General features: G+C 40.9%; 1 protein-coding gene across 1 annotated transcript in view; it reads left to right on the top strand.

Moving 5' to 3' along the window:
* Positions 1-18,124, top strand: part of LOC126162089 (uncharacterized) — a 392,207-nt gene that overhangs the window by 340,690 nt on the left and 33,393 nt on the right. The window contains exon 3 of the mRNA XM_049918367.1: positions 8,238-8,399. Within this exon, the coding sequence (XP_049774324.1) occupies positions 8,238-8,399 (162 nt within the window). The remainder of the gene's footprint in view (positions 1-8,237; positions 8,400-18,124) is intronic.

Raw genomic sequence — 18,124 nt, 5'->3', positions numbered from 1 at the left:
CTAGCGTTGCTGCCTCTGCATCACGGGGTCCCTGGTTCGATTCCCGGCTGGGTCCTCATAATGTCATCATCATGATAATCATTCGTGACAATGACTAGATTGGACTGTGAAAAAATTGGACCTTTGTACGGGCGCTGATGACCGCGCAGTTGAGCGCCACACAAACCAAACATCGATGTTTTCTATATCACAGCATTCTAAAAGCTTCTATTCTCTTGTTGTCTCAACTGTGTGCCGTCCACGTTTCACTTACATATAGACGTAATTGAGGCAAATGGTTTCAGAAAACACATAAATTTATATCAGATGTAAACAAACGCGTCTCCTTCATAAATTCTTTGAATTTTCAGTGTACATTTTACATCCTCTCTACCTCGGCCATCATAAGCTATTTTACTGCCGAAGTAGCAAAATTCACCAACTACGTTTAGTGTCTCGTTTGCTAATCTACTTCCCTCCGGACCGCCTGATTAATTAGACTACGTTCCATTGCCTGTGTTTTGCTTTTCTTAATGTTCAGATTAAATCCTTTCAAGACACTGTTCATTCCGTTGAACAGCTCTTCCAGGTCCTTTGCTGTCTCTGGCAGAATTACAATGTCATCGGCAGACTTCAAAATTTTTGTTTCTTTTCAATGAACTTTAATTCCCTTTTCAGATTTCTTCTTGGTATTCTCTACTACTTGGTCCATATACAAATTTAATAACCTTAGCCGTAACCGACAACCTGTCTCCCTTCTCTACCACCACTTGTCTTGCATGCCCTTCCACTCTTAAAACTGCGGTCTGCTTTCTGTACAAGTTGTAAATAACTTCTCGCTTCCTGCATGTTACACGTGCCATCTTGAGGATTTCGAAGGCTGTATTTGAGTGAACACCGTCAAAACCTTTGTCTGCAGCCCCTATAAATGTAGCTTTGCCTTTCTCCAGCGTATCTTCTAAGATACGACGTAATGATTTCTAGTTTCTCTGATGAGATACTCTTGAAGAAGCACCAAACAGTCTCATCAGTGGCGTATCATGCATGTCATCTGACGCCGTGTTGTCCCGCCAGAGATCAGTCTGCACATAGTGTCGCAATGACTCATGGTCTTTTCCTTCCCCTCGAAAACTATTTAACTGAATCTTTTCAAACAGAGTCGTCAGAGAGGTGAACAAAATGAATCTCCTATATCGTTGACATCAATCTGTTGTAGAGTTGTAGAAGATGTTTTATGTTCATGGTTAAGATTTTTTTGGAGAAATAAAAGTCTCGTGTATGGGAATCAACGTGGCTTTCATAAAAAGAGATCTCATGAAACTAAACTCATTCTTAGGGTCCAGTTCTAGAGCATCATGGGCAATGGTCCCCATGTTGATACAGTGTTTCTTTACTTTCGAAAAGATTTCGACACAGTTGCGTATTGTCACCTAGTGAACAAGATTTGAGCTTACCGAGTTTCTGACCTGATTTGTAACTGGATTCAGTACTTCCGCACAGATAGAAATCAGCACGTCGCTCTTGCCGGAATGAAATCGGGAGATGTGAAAATATCAGAAGCAACCCAGAGGAGTTATATAAATACCGTTATTGGCAACAAATCATTGGAAACACTAAAAAGGTAAAATAATTATTTGTAATCATCTGAAGCTACCTCAAGTGCAATGAGTATGAAAAATCATCATCACCATTTTCTTTGGGCCTTTGTCCTGCTTCACCGTGGAGTCGGCCTTGTTTCGCGGTGTTAGTTGCAGAGGGTTGCCGGATGCCCTTCCTTTTGCCACCCCGTATCCCCCGGGATTAAGTTAGTGTACCCCGGCTGTCTGCGTCTAGTGTAAGCCACGAAATAGTGCGCAAACGTTTTCAAAGTTCAGCGAGTCGTGTAACTGAGGAGGAACGTGGGGAACACCCCAGGATTCACCTAGTGGGATGTAGAAAACCGCCTAAAAACAACACACCGGCCCTCGTTGTTAATCAGCCAGGCGGATTCGATCCGGAGCCGGCGCGCCTACTCGAGTCCAGGAAGCACATTAGCGCTCTCGGCTACCCTGACCGGTCAATGAATGTATGTATATCTGATGCCTGATTCAGAGTCACAGACGGAATCCTATTTACACAAAATTCATTCACGAAAGAAGTGTCTTCGATTCTTGAGTATTGCACATCAGTGTAGGACCCTTGTCTGATTGAATTAACAGAAGAAATGTAAAAGATCGAAAGAGGAGCGGCAGGCGATGGCTGTGCTAGCCGCCTGTCAGCCACCGCTGTAGCCGCCAGCCGTGGCTTAGCCTTTCTGCATCAGCCATTGCGTGGCTCACTGCCAGGCTCTATCTGTTCTCCCCCAAACCCCTTCCTCTCTCTCCAGCCAGGCGTCACTGCTCGAGAACTCGGCAGGATTCCAGGAAAGGTCCCCATGTTCAAATGCCATTATCCTCAACGAACTGTAACAGCCGACTGCCGCGTAAATGGAGTAACCACGTGACTGATACCATCAGTAGTGTGTTATGGACGTGGATGCAGTGTACACGCAAGCGGCCATCGAACAGTCACTTCATACAGCCGTTGAGCTTCAGCAGTATCCCCCACTGCCAGCGTTCAAAGTAATCGCTACCGTCGTGGGACTTGGTATTCGATCTGCTTTTAGTGCCGAATACATAACTGGGAAATGATGAAACGTGGAACGAGGGAGTGACAGTCAAGACTTCACTAGAAGTCGAAAGGGGTGCTTGAACCAAAGCATTGCTCTGGACCAATAAATTCTCAGTATCACCAATCTCTGTGGCCGAGCTCGCTAACGGACGTCTTCCGGTGGCGTTCGACTCGGAAGGAACGAGAATAAAATAGGGTTTAAAGTCCCGTCGACGATGAGTTCATTTAGAAATGGAGCAGTCTCGCATTAGGGAATGATGGGGAATGAAATGGGCCGTGGCCTTTCAGACGAATGGTACCGATGTAAGGAAATCATGGAAAAACTAAATCTACATGGCCGCACGGGGATTTGAATCGCCCTCCTCCTGAATACGAGTCCAGTGTGTTTCAGCTGCCCCAAACCGCTCGGTGCGTCTCTGATACAGCCAGTTCGAATCCTAACGGGGGAATACACTTTCAAGCCAGTATTTAACCGACGAGGGGAGGCGTTAAGTTCGTCGTCACCAGACCTTGCGCCAATGTTCTAGAGTAAATCTCGAACTTTACCCCGATTTTTGAAGAAGTGATCTGGCAACGTTAAATCTGAATTGTCCGATCGATGGGAGAGTAAATCCAGGCTGTACCCATGCTATTGCTCTAGAGGCTTACGCTATGTACCAATACTAAGCAGAAAAACCTTATTCGATCGATTCTTGGTTATTACTCGTCAGTGTTGGGCTCTTACCCAGTTGAGTAATAGAAGAGATAGAGAAAATCCAACGAGAGCAGAGCATTTCATCACGTGACATTTTAATTGTTTCGAGAGCGTTATAGAGATGCTAAACAGACTCCAGAGGCAGACGCTGCAAGAGAGTCGTTTCGTATACCTTTGAGGACTACAGTAAAAATACAGAGAGCGCATGTTCAAGAAGAGTCGGGCGGCATGGCTTGTTGCAGCGTTGTGCCACAGTGCAGAAAACGAATTACCGTACGAGGCCCTGCTTTATCAGTGTGCTATCCCATTTTGTAGCGGCGTGCTGCGGTACCGTGGCTCGGAGATTTCGATTTGTACCTGCACTGCAGAAATGGGCATGAAAACAAACAAAAAACTAATTACGTAAGTAGATTTAAATTAAAACTTTATGACTCCTCTCGTAGTAAAACTATGCTTATAAGTATAGCTATACTTGCGCCGAGAATGTTTTTGGACACTTAAACTAGCTGTAGAAGAGAGAAACAAAACTTTTCATCTGTAACATCCCTTCTCTATGTAGTACACACGCCCTGTGCCTTCCACGTGGAGTGTCTGTGTCCTCTAGGAATTTTGTTTGGTTGGAGGAACGGAACTTAGTGCACTTTGCCTCGTGAAGGCAGTCTGGAAGCTACATGAAATAACAGTAGCGGCTCCAGTTTGAGAAAGCCGTTGTTACTGGCCAACAGACATGTGATAACGACATGCCCCGCGCACCTTCCACCTGACGTCCGATGATGCATTACTAGAAAATTCTGGAGGACAGGGTATCACATATGCGTCGCGTGCGTCACTCATACTTACGCAAGTTTCTGTGGTTTCCCTGAATTATCCCAGATGAATGCTGGGATGGTTTCTTTGACAAGGACATGGCCAATTACTCCCTCATCTTTTTGCAGCCAGTCCTTGTTAGTGCTCCGTCTATAATGATATCGTGGCTGATGACATACAAAACGCTGTTTTACGGAATTAACTCTCATTTCTAATTACTAATAAAAGCCTTACATAAAACTGACGATATTTGCCACTTTCTACATCAGCTCTTGATCCTCTCCGCTTTAATTTTTGCAAAACTGTAAAGCCATATAGGACTTCTGAGGCAATTGACAAACGGAAAATGCAGCGGAAGAGAGCATGGTCGCACTCAAAGAGTGCACATGTTGCCAATTTGATGTAAGGGCGTCAAGTTTTTAGCACCTGAAAACAGGAATTAACTTCCGAAACAGGTCGTGCTTAGCAGAGTAAACCTAAATGAAAACGAGACTGGTAGAGATAAACGTTACTTACGGTGAAGGGCGTGTCTTATGAAAAAGTTATGTTCTCTCAAACAACGGATAAAAAGAAAACATATTCTATGACGAGAAGTTACTGTCGATGCCAAACGCCAATTAATCTTTGGTATGAGGGCCAGTCATCGTGGCCGACACGTTTTAGTGTGATGGAAATGATTCTTTTAGCAGATTACAAATGTTCAGTTTACGAACGTATCAAATCCATTTGATGAACTCTGAACAGTTTTTGTTAACGGCGTCATAAGCGAAGCAGCACGTATTAGCGTCTTAAAGGTTCGTACCATGGTCGGAAATCAAAACGCAGCCGTGCTGTCGAAAACTATTGTGAATTTTCTGCGATGTGGAAGGCGCCATATATGTGTGTTCGTTTATAGTTTATACTGTAAATGTCCTGAGGAAACGAAGTGTTGTGCATGAGAATCAGGGCCATATTTTCGCGGAGGCTATCTAGGAGCCCTTACCACAAAAATTAAAAATGTCTGTTTTTTCATATTGTCGTGCGGGTCCTCATATTATAGTAAAAGTCGTATGCCTAATTATTTTGTGTATTTTTCAGTGGGCAACTGATATGAATGAAGTCGCTATTCATCTCTCTCAGCCCACACTACTTTGCACCACATTCCCAGAGGCGCCTCGTCAAATGTGTGCCACATTGGTCGGCAAAATCGCAAAGACTTTTGAAATAATGGTTAACGGAATTTTAGCGGTTTGATGGGAGAAATGGAGAGAAAATTTATTCCGTATCACTTTTTATGCAAACTAGGACCCATAAAAGTTTTTAATTCGTGCCTCCAGATGCCAATTCTTGAATTATCGAAGCTGGGAAAACCATTTTAAGATGATTTTATTCAGTGACGAAATATTGCGAGAAACGAACACGGTATCTTGAGATCCATGGCGTCTGACAGATAGCTTACTGACTCAATAACGTCATAGAAATGTTCACGTCACGAAGGTCACGCGACCGCCATGATCGTTTTCACGGGAAATTAAAAAGTAAGTTAAATGTGATCTTATAAAAATACGAATAAATTTTTTACTCGTAATAATTAGAGAGTTTACCAATTGCCTATTGGTTACAGCTCATCATTTTTTAAAACTGAAATACTGGTTTTAGCATGGCTGTTACTCTCAACTGTTTGTTTCTTTTTTAAAAAAGTATAGCAGTTCACAGCGATGTTAAACGAGTGTTGCATACCGTAATCATTTAAATTCCTTTGATTTTTATGAGTTAGATATCACAAAATATCCTGGTAGGACGCGAATCACAGTTTAGCATAGAGGGTTGCAGATTCTAAACACGGCCGTGGTGAGAATACTGAATAGACGTCAAGTCACACCTGATGCGTGGCGACTCGGGCTCTACCTATTTGTTCAAAGTCAATGGACCCTGTGTGTATAGAATAGGAGGGAAAGAAAACTAAGCCGGAGTTTCGAACGGTGTACAAAGACTTGAAGTTTTCCGGCGTCGACACAAAGCGTAATGCACGATCTGCAAATGCAACAAGAGAGTATGTCATGTGATTGGAAGTATCTATAAATGTAAAGACGGGTCATTTGTATTTATTGAACAAGAGGCGACTGCTAATTGCAAATATTATTCCACTTTATTGTAGAGTCTGATAGGAAGCGCTATTTGTTAGGAAAGTCCTGGAATCTTTTTCTAGAAATAGTAAACAGCCAGTCAGTTGCAAAATGGAAGGTTTGTTAAAAACATTTTACCATAGTTTCAATGTTTATAAAAACGTCTTCTGGAGAAGAAAATATTGACAACTGGATTACATGTTTTTACAGAGATACGTTGAAATATAGCCGAAAGGCTTCAGCCAAATACAAAATTTCACCTCCATAGTAAATTAAAACATGCACAACATGGTTGCTATCTATATGTTTGTTCATAAATAACTCATCTGCTATCAGTCACGATTTTCTTTATTTTATTTTTCGCACAACGCGTTTCGGGAAATGATCCCATTTTTAAGTGCGTTTTTTGTGTTTGTTACGTCATTCCTATGTGATGTTGTCGATGTTGAGATTCTGCTTCATTTCGTTGACTTTACTGCAATACATAAGAAAACATGCGATTTTTAGTTGGTTGTCCACCTTTTTGTGAAGTTTGTGGCGAAATTTTGAAGAATTTGTACTTACTGTTTCCTTATGCTCCATTTGTGCAGAGTCTCACACGCACTAAACATCACACACAACTTGTTGTACACTTTTAAACATCGAAAACATTTTACATAAACAAAACAGTGACGCAGATGTTCTTACAAGTAGTCAACAGAGATGACATTATAGGGCTTCCACAGAGTATGATATGATTTAGTACAGAGGTTATTTACCTTAACAATTTGGATCATAATTTACTTACGTCTATTTTACAATTGTGCTTCTTTCTAAGTGTTACAATTTTTATTTAAGTATACTATCGAAACATCTGAAGAAATTCACTGATTCATCTTCAAGTTTTTCGTTTAATCTTTTATCTTCAAATTTTCTGTAATGTGAATATATCTCCAGTTCTTCTAGCAAATCCATTTTATGTCCTTTATTTAGTCGGTGGAATACTTTGACATTTTGCTCTATTTTTTTTTCATTTGTGTGTCCTGTATTATGTACATGTGTTGCTATGGCTGATGTAGTGTGTCTGTTGTGTGTGTAGCCTTTTATGTGCTCTGTGTACCTGGTGTTGAAATTTCGGCCTGTTTGTCCTAGGTAGCACATGGAGCATTCCTGGCATGTGAACTTGTATATTCCAGAGTCTGAGTATGGTTCATGTTTACACTTTATATTGTGTATTAGTTTTTGTTGTAGTTTATTAAATGTAGAAAACCCAATCTCTACTTTGTGATTTTTGAAAATATTTGCAGTCTTCTGTGATACATTGCCAATGTATGGGATACTAGAAATATATTTGTTTTTCTCTTCTTCTTCTTCTTCTTCTTCTTCTTCTGTGGTGCAGTTTGTACCTGGCTCTTTCTTCACTTTGTCTAGGATTGTGTCAACCATGGACGCATTGTACCCATTGGCAACTGCAATCTTTTTCGATGTAATTATTTCTTGTTGCATGTTTTCTTGGGTCAATGGTATTTTAGTTCCCCTATGTAGCATTGACCTGTAAGCTGCCTGTTTATGGATATTTGGGGAACATGGGGTTGCAGGGATTGTGGTGTCAGTCATTGTGTTTTTCCTATGAATTTTGAATATGCATGTGTTGTTGTGTCTTGTAATATTTAGGCTCAGAAAGTTAATGCTTTTATTTTGGTCATGTACCACTGTAAATTTAATTTTCTCACGTAGATTATTGAAGTAATTTAGAATGTCTGTGATGTCTTTGGTATCCCCTTTCACTAACAGTAGTGTGTCATCTACATATCTCCTATAAATTCAATTTTCTTTAGGCAAGGTTCTTGGCTGTTCAATAATTTTTGTTCTAAGTGATTTATGTATATGTCAGCTATAGTACCAGATATACATGATCCCATTGCTAGGCCATGTAGTTGTTTATATATATTAAGAGTTTGTCCGCAGACGTGCACGATGCGACATTGGTGTTATAAGCAGTGTGTGTTGTGCGTGTGTGACAGACGCGGGCCTGGGCGGGCGGTCTCTGGCTGTGATCGTGGGGTCGTGCGGCGGCGCCGCCGTCTGCGCCGGCATGCTGCTGGCCGGCCTGCTGTACCTGCACTGCCGCCGCCGCAGACTCGTCAAGAGGCTGGGGGCGACGGAGGACGCCGCTCGCCGAGCAGGTGGGTGCTGTGCCGGGTGTGTGGCGCACGGAACGTAATGCCAATATCATATCACCTTCTGCCAAACATACCTGTGCCCAGTACACACGGTTAGGACTAGCGTTGCCAGCTAAAATTTTTAAATTACACGACAAACCTTTGAAACAGTATTTATCATTATCATCACCATCATCATCATCATCATCATCTATGGCATTTAGGATCTATGATTGGATACAGCACTTCCTCACACATAGAACTGAACACGTCTCTCTAGCACAACAAAACTGAAAAGTCTAAAGCTAATTTCAGGAATACGAAAAGGCACTGCTGTACACTGAAGAGCCAAAGAAACTGGTACATCTGCCTAATATCGTGTAGGGTCACCGCGAACAGCAGAAGTGCGGCAACACGACGTGGCATGGACTCGACTAATGTCTGAAGTAGTGCTAGAGGGAATTGACACCATGAATCATGCAGGGCTGTCAGTAACTTCGTAAGGGTACAAGGAGGTGAATTCCTCTTCCGAACAGCACGTTGCAAGGCATCCCAGATATGCTCAATAATGTTCACGTCTGGGGAGTTTGGGGGCCAGCGGAAGTGTTTAAACTCAGGTGAGTGTTCCTGGAGCCACTCTGTAGCACTTCTGGGCGTGTGGGGTGTCGGATTGTCCTGATGGAATTGCCCAAGTCCATGGGCACGAATGGATACAAGTGATCAGACAGGGTGCTTACGTGCCTGTCACCTGTCAGAGTCGTATGTAGATGTGTCAGGGGTCTCATATCACTTCAACTGCACATGCCCCACACCACTACAGAGCCTCCACCAGCTTGAACAGTCCCCTGCTTACATGCAGGGTCCATGGATTCTTGATTTTGTCTCCATACCCGTACACGTCCGTCCAATAGATACAATTCGAAACGAAATCCTTCGGCCAGACAAAATTATTTCCAGTCATCAACAGCCCCATGTCGGTGTTGATGGGCCCAGGCGAGGCATAAGGCTTTGTGTTGTGCAGTCATCAAGAGTACACGAGTCGGCCTTCGTCCCCGAAAGCCGATATTGATGATGTTTCGTTGAATGGTTCGCACGTTGACACTTGTTGATGGCCAGCATTGAAATGTGCAGCAATTTTCGGAATGGTTGCACTTCAGTCCCGCTGAAAAAATTCTCTTCAGTCGTCGTTGGTCCCGTTCTTGCAGAATCTTTTTCCTGCCGCAACGATGTCGGAGATTTGATGTTTTACAGGGTTTCCAATATTAACGGTACACTCGTTAAATGATCGTACGGGAAAATCCCCACTTCATCCCTACCTCGGAGATGCTGTGTTCCATCGCTCGTGTGCCGACTATAACACCACGTTCAAACTCACTTAAATCTTGATAACGTGCCATTGTACCAGCAGTAACCAATCTAACAACTGCACCAGACACTTGTTGTCTTATATAGGCGTTGCCGACCGCAGCGTCGCAGTCCGCATGTTTACATGTCTATGTATTTGGATACACATGCCTATACCAGTTTCTTTGGCGCTTCGGTGTAGAACCGCTACCAGAGGGGTTCCAGAAAAATATGGAAACACCGCGAGAAATACATGCTTGAACATAAGTGTAGATCAAGATACAAAGGAATTACAGACATTAGCTGCCAGTGTGCGTTGATTTACATCAATGGGGAAGTTGAAAATTTGTGTTGGACCGGGAACCAAACCCAAGTCTCCTGTTTACTAGGCAGATGTGCTTACCAGTATGCCATCTGAACGCAGTGGTCATCTCACTTGCACAGACTATCTTGGCATGCCCCCCGTCAGACGCTAATTCTCAACTTGTCCACACACTACTGAAGTAGCACTCCTTGCCCATTATCCTCGTTACTCGCGGCATTTCGCCGATTTCCGTAAGAGTTCCAGCTTGGTGTGCATCCTAGGGTAGTCCGTGCAGTTGTGATGACCACTGTGTCTAGATGGCCTAGTGGTCGTCAGAGCACCTGCGTAGTAAGCCGGAGACCCAGGTTTGAATCCTGGTCTGGCACAATATTTTCAACTTCTTCGTTTGGTTTAAATCAATGTCCACTCGAAGGCAACATCTGTAATTCCTTTGTATCTTGGTTCGAAGTGGTTTCTGGATCAAAATGGTTTCTTTTCTTTTGGACATGTCCAAAAGAACAGACACACACACACATTATGTATAAACAAGTAGATGCTAAGGCTGCAGATTCTGCTGTTGTATTTGAGCACAAACGGCATCTGTGCGAGGTCATTAGTGTATTGCGTCAGTCGTGATCAGAACACTGTTCTATGTGGCTGTGAGTGCATTATGTCAGAGCCAAGTGTCTCCAAAAGTTGGCAAATTGTTAGTGCTGGTGTGCTTCCGTAGCCGAGATGGCCGTACTACTTTGTTAAGTACTAAAATCCAAAATACTGCTCTAGTAGTTTGATGTTTTATTGTGATGGATCCATTTTGGCTAGATTGCCATCTTCAGACCATCTGGGAAAGTTGCATAATATTTTCGTTTTATTTTATTATAATGTTGGGTATTGTATTTTCAGATGTACAAATTTTGTGCTTACGCCCATATATCAACAGCTTAAAGCATGAGTCTTAAACCTACACCACGTTGTAATACAGAGTGACAGTGACCGTTATGATATATGGACATTCGTACAAAATTTGTATATCTGAAAGTGTGATAACCAACTGTGTAATAATAATAATAACAGGATTCATGGTCGCAATACAGGATCAAACAATAAACACCAGATATTACAGCAAGCATATTATTAAAGATCCCAATACCACAACAGATAAATGCAGACTTTGCAAACAACAAATAGAAACAGTAGATCACATCACAAGCGGATGTACAATACTAGCAAATACCGAATACCCCAGAAGACATGACAATGTAGCAAAAATAATACATCAACAACTTGCCATAAAACATAAACTAATAAAACAACACGTTCCCACATACAAGTATGCTCCACAAAATGTACTGGAGAATGATGAATACAAATTATACTGGAACAGAACGATTATAACAGATAAAACAACACCACATAACAAACCTGACATCATACTCACCAATAAAAAGAAGAAATTAACACAACTAATTGAAATATCCATACCCAACACAACAAATATACAGAAGAAAACAGGAGAAAAAATTGAAAAATACATCCAACTGGCTGAGGAAGTCAAGGACATGTGGCATCAGGATAAAGTCGACATTATCCCAATTATACTATCAACTACAGGAGTCATACCTCACAATATTCACCAGTACATCAATGCAATACAGCTACATCCAAACATATATATACAACTACAAAAATCTGTAATTATTGATACATGTTCAATTACCCGAAAGTTCCTAAATCCAATATAACATATACCATACAGTTACAAGGAAGTCACGCTTGACCGAGGTCCGCGTCACGTCCCATTTTTAACCAGACTTAAGTCTGAGAAAAAAAAGTCAATAATAATAATATGAGATAAAAATTTTATGTAACTTTCGCAGATGGTCTGAAGGTGGCAACCTATCCGAAATGGGTCCATCACAATAAAAACATGTATCTACTATAGCGGCAATTTGGATTTTATTACATAATGTCTCTAAGAAATATCTACAATGCTGAGGTTCATTGGATCGTTTGATATTTCAAAAGACATTGTGGCAAAGATTTATTTCGCATATGGGGAAAGCAAAAAAATGTCATCAACTAAGTCACAACGAAAGTATGTGCTGAGTGATCTTTACAGGTGGTCACTGAAGGGGATTGTGACAAAGAATAAGAGAACGACAACTGCAAAAGTCATTGCAGAACTGATTGTCTCACACGCAAACCCTGTCAGCACCAAAAAAAACACGAAGGGAACTCCATAAAGAGGCCATTATGGAGTGAGCTGGAATTCCACAGCCTTTCATCAGAAATGCAAAAGTCTGTAATAGGACAAAGTGGCACCAAAACCATAAAACCTGGACTATGGAGCAATGGAAGAACGTCATTTGACAGAATGACTCTTGTTTCACACTGTCTCCAATTTCTCAATGAGATTACATGGCGGGGGTTCGGTGATGATTTGGACAGCCATATCATGGTATTCCATGTGCTCCATGGTTACTCTACAAGGTGGCATTACTGCCAAGGATTACATGACCATTTTGCCTGATCAGGTCCATCCCATGGTACAATGTTTGTTTCCCAGTGGGGATGCTGTGTCTGAAGATCACAGGGCTCCTGTTCACATGGCTTGCATCATCCAGGACTGTTTTCGTGAGCATGAGAATGAAGTGTTACATCTCACCTGGCCACCACACATACAAAATCTCAGTATTATTGAGCATTTGTCGTCTGGTTTGGAGAGAAGGGTGTGTGATCGCTATTGTTGCATGAATTTGTCACTAGTTTGCAGGAAGAATGATATGAGAGTCCCTTCAAAACCATACAGGTCTTGTATTTATCCATTACAAGATGAATGGAAGATGATTCGGGTGCCAACTGTTTTACTTCACAGTATTATGCACGGCTTTTCACAGACGTTGCTGTTGTGTACAAAAAGGCTGCAACATCATAAGACTGGAGCGAAATTCAGAAAGACCTGCAGAGGATTGGCAATTGGTGCTGCTTCTGGCAGTTGACCCTGAATGAAGACAAATGTAACGTACTGCAAAGGGCAGGAAAAGAGAAGCTTCACTACTGTTTGATTACACTATTGCCAAAAAATCACTGGAAACAGTGCAACATATCACTAGAAACACTAACTACCATAAAAAACATGGAAGTAAGCATCTGGAGATGTCTGAAGCAGAATGACCATATAAAACAAAATAGTTGATAAAAGCAGATGTCATAGTGAGATTAACTGGGAGAATTGATTTGTAAGGAAATCTATCTTCTGTGAAAGAAGTGGCTTACAAATACTTGTTTCGCTCATTCTTGAGGACTGCTAATAAGCCTTGGACCCTTATCAGATTAGATTAATGAGAGAGAGAGAGAGAGAGAGAGAGAGAGAGAGAGAGAGAGAGAGAGAGAGAGAGAGATCCATCCAGTGAATAGCAGCACATTTCATCAAGGGATTGTTTACCTGGCATGGGAGCATTACAGAAATGCTCACCTTCAGTGGTGGATGTCAAAAGGGAGGTATTGTGCATCACAGAGAGGTTCACTGTTGGAATTTTAAGAGCATATCCTCCAAGAACAGCCGGGTAAAATATTTCTTTCTCCCACACTCATCTTGTGAAATGATCATGATGAGAAAATCATAGAAATTATATGTCACATGGAGATTCAAAGACAGTCATTCTTCTCACATGCTATTTGTAAATGGAATGGGAAGGGGGAAGAGATGGTGTCACATAAAGTACCCTACACCACACACCATAAGATGATTTTCAAAGTATAAATGTAGATGAAGAAAATATATATACATGCAATTAACTGAACAGTTCAGCACAAGAAAGTGCTAGCCCTCAATTTAGTAAGGATTCGTATGATCACAGTATTTGTTTTCTTTTCAAATGCACTAGATGCTGGAAACGAGTAATTCCATGTGTCTCACTAGAAAACAGTGCTGACTACATAAAATGTTTTGTTGTACTGTATTTATGTTCTTATTTTTGAATTTAACAAAATATATGATATGCATTAACTCAAAAAAAGCCCTTGTGGGTTATCACTTTCTTTTGTGTGCCCTTCCATTTACAGGTTAATGTTCAAATTTGTTAAGATCTCAGCAGTCAGTGTCACTTCCTGTAAGTTTTTCAGACATCCTTTAAAAGTGTGGATAGGACAGTTGTCTACAATATATCCTGTTGCTTGTTCTTCCGTGTTGCAGTCTTACATGTCACTTTCACAATAATTCCGCTTCTTCAAGTTATGGCGTCTTCTCCCTTGTCCTGTTCAGATGTGGTCGAGTCTCGATCATTCACGATGGGCAAGATCAAACACTGCAGTCTTCACCGGTGGGTTTTATATTTTTGGGACATTCGAGGGGATTGTTAATCCCATTTTATTTCATGCGACATCAAAAATGACTGTGACCTGAAGGTCAATGCAATGTCATCTGTGGCTTTTGGGAATCACTACTTGTAAAAAAGTTCTTACAAGACTCTGTCTTCAGTTTACATTTGCATTGTCTCCATTAACAGCAATACAGTTGAAAGTGCGCAGGTGTTTTAAATGCTCTTGGATTTCCAGCCAGGTAGCATTGCTGATATACCATGACATTTCGATGAGTGCCTTACTCACCACAGTTTAGTCAAAATGTCATGATATATCAACACGGCCAACAGGCTGGAAATCCGAGAGCTTTTCCGTAGTAGTGCATGCTGTGAAAGCCCACAGTCACGCAGTCATGTGGTTGTCTCTGAAATGTACAATGCTACAGTTTCAGAAGTTTCATTTGAACTAGTCAGTAGTTCTAGCACATATACTTGAGTGCCATTTCCAAATAATCAATATACACTAATACAGTGGAGAACATTTTAATCATTCCAGCATTGCATACATCATGTCCTAAAATAAAACATGGTATTCTTTGATAAAGAATTGAGGTTTAATTTCTAATGAATGTAAGGAAATAATATTGTTAACAATAGCCTGATTTTTTGATTTGCTGCACAACAACATTTTTTAGCCTCATCACATCCTTGAGATAATATTTTATTCTCATTCATTGTTCAGTCCATCGACTGGTATCAATGATGATGGATGACCCTAAGAAATGCTAATGTAGCTTGAACCTTCTTATCGTAAACTGAGAATGTTGTAGTGAGAAAAGGTGGAATATCTTACAGTCTACAATTTTTAATAGCTCATATGTCTTTCTAAATAATTAACACCTTTATACATTTATGTAAATATCACAAAATCCTGCATTTAGGTTCACTTTGGTGTTGTCTATTTTGTTGCAAGTTATCAGAAAATTTACAATGCATTTTTTCCTTCTCATTACTTGTCATCAAAAGAATGGACATTTACTTGGCTGTCACCTAATTAATAATTAAATTAAAGGAACTAGATGTTTATGTCACTGCATACATAAATTGAGATGTTTCCATGTTTAATTAAAGCCATTCAAGCAGAGGCCCGGCCCTGTTGCAGAACCATGGCATCACTAACAATTCTTGATTATCAACAAAAACTACTGCTTTAATGAAGATCGTAATAATTAGTATTAACTGTCTTTTCTGTGAGCAGAAGAGTATTAGTTCAGTTTCTACGATTTAACAGGGGACACTTACATCCTCTGCATGACAGTTATTTATATTTGTGTATGTTATCTCCAAATGAGAAAAAGAATTTCCTGGCCAATGTATATCCTCAGGCTTAACTAAAATTATCGCTTTCCCGTGTAAAAGAGTCACACTATCTAATTTTTTTCCTGCTCCTTAATTTACACACTTTTGCCTGAAGATTTTTAGCAATACATAACAATTGCTTCGACAATGAGCCATGAAGATCTGAGTATCAAATCACATTTTTTCAAAGCATATTTTTCATAGATTATTCTCAAAATAGTGACAGTGAAGATATATCAGATATGTTTTCAAAAACAAAAATGCTTGCTGGACACAAACAGATATTTTGAAAGGCCAGGATTGTCTGCAAAAAGCCAGATAAAGCTAACAATACTGGTGACCAGATAACTTAAGTGACTACTATACCTTGCATATACTTCGTCACTTTCTCAGTTTGCTTGACCTTCAGTATATAGCATCACAGATCAAGTACATATTAACTCATCATAATTGTAGCACGAGGTCCCACTAATCTAGTATCTTAGGTGTATCAATCCATAGAAGAAAAATATCCACCAACTCTTTCTCAATTGATGCTATTCACCTCTGGAACAAGCCACTTGCACTCTGTGCACAGTTCAATACTCTGTTTCATTTAAGGAGAAGACAAACCATTTCCTTTGCCATCATCACAATTCTTCTCTCCAAAATTATCATGTATGACGATGAAGCAAAGACTTACATCTTCATTCTCTTTTCACTTTTCAGTCACTCACACAGTATTATTTATTTCGCCTCCCTTTATTACTTGTGTTCTACCACAGTCTAAGTCTACCTATTTGTAACTTCTGTCTCTGGGGTAAGCAAGGCTACACTGCTCAAGTTTAAGAAGTTAACAATGCCCCACGACACAAGTGGGTACTTACAGGCACTAGTGCTTCATATTTTCATCTTGTCTACATCTAAATCCACATCTACATCCATACTCCGCAAGCCACCTGACGGTGTGTGGCGGAGGGTACCTTGAGTACCTCTATCGGTTCTCCCTTCTATTCCAGTCTCGTATTGTTCATGGAAAGAAGGATTGTATGTATGCCTCTGTGTGGGCTCTAATCTCTCTGATTTTATCCTCATGGTCTCTTCGCGAGATATACGTAGGAGGGAGCAATATACTGCTTGACTCTTCGGTGAAGGTATGTTCTCGAAACTTTGACAAAAGCCCGTACCGAGCCACTGAGCATCTCTCCTGCAGAGTCTTCCACTGGAGTTTATCATCTCCGTAACGCTTTCGTGATTACTAAATGATCCTGTAACGAAGCGCGCTGCTCTCTATATATCTTTCTATATCTTCTATCAACCCTATCTGGTACGGATCCCACACTGCTGAGCAGTATTCAAGCAGTGGGTGAACAAGCGTACTGTAATCTACTTCCTTTGTTTTTGGATTGCATTTCCTTAGGTTTCTTCCAATGAACTTCAGTCTGGCATCTGCTTTACCGATGATTAATTTTATATGGTCATTCCATTTTAAATCACTCCTAATGCATACTCCCAGATAATTTATGGTATTAACTGCTTCCAGTTGCTGACCTGCTATTTTGTAGCTAAATGATAAAGGATCTATCTTTCTGTGTATTCGCAGCACATTACACTTGTCTACATTGAGATTCAATTGTTATTTTGCTGCAGATCCTCCTGCATTTCAGTACAATTTTCCATTGTTACAACCTCTCGATACACCACAGCATCATCTGCAAAAAGCCTCAGTGAACTTCCGATGTCATCCACCAGGTCATTTATGTATATTTTGAATAGCAACGGTCCTATGACACTGCCCTGCGGCGCACCTGAAATCAGGACTTCTCTCCATTGAGAATGACATGCTGCGTCCTGTTATCTAGGAACTCCTCAATCCAATCACACAATTGGTCTGATAGTCCATATGCTCTTACTTTGTTCATTAAACGACTGTGGGGAACTGTATCGAACGCCTTGCGGAAGTCAAGAAACACGGCATCTACCTGTGAACCCGTGTCTATGGCCCTCTGAGTCTCGTGGACGAATAGCGCGAGCTGGGTTTCACATGACCGTCTTTTTCGAAACCCATGCTGATTCCTACAGAGTAGATTTCTAGTCTCCAGAAAAGTCATTATACTCGAACACAATACGTGTTCCAAAATTCTACAATTGTCCCAGAAATAAAGTAAGTATAGCTCCAATTCCCTTCTCAGCAAGATTTACAGAAAATTCCCGATTTGTAAGTACCGTGGGAAGTGCCCCTCCTCACTTGGAATAATTTTTGATATTGAAGTATAAGCATCACACCATATATTAGGCAGAGAAAAATAATGAAACATATTATTCCTTTTTTATGGGCTGCCTTTTCCCAAATCATCATGTAATACACTGACATCTCCTCTGGTGTCCTCTATTCAGGAGTCTGTTTCCGCCATTGCCCATTCTGGACGTTCGGTGGTCTTGGTTTGGACGCCAGGTCATGT

The sequence above is a fragment of the Schistocerca cancellata genome, chromosome 2, assembly GCF_023864275.1.
Source record: "Schistocerca cancellata isolate TAMUIC-IGC-003103 chromosome 2, iqSchCanc2.1, whole genome shotgun sequence".
NCBI classification, from domain to species: domain Eukaryota; kingdom Metazoa; phylum Arthropoda; class Insecta; order Orthoptera; family Acrididae; genus Schistocerca; species Schistocerca cancellata.
Note: the sequence above shows the minus strand (reverse complement) of the source record. Positions and strands in the feature narration are given on the sequence as shown.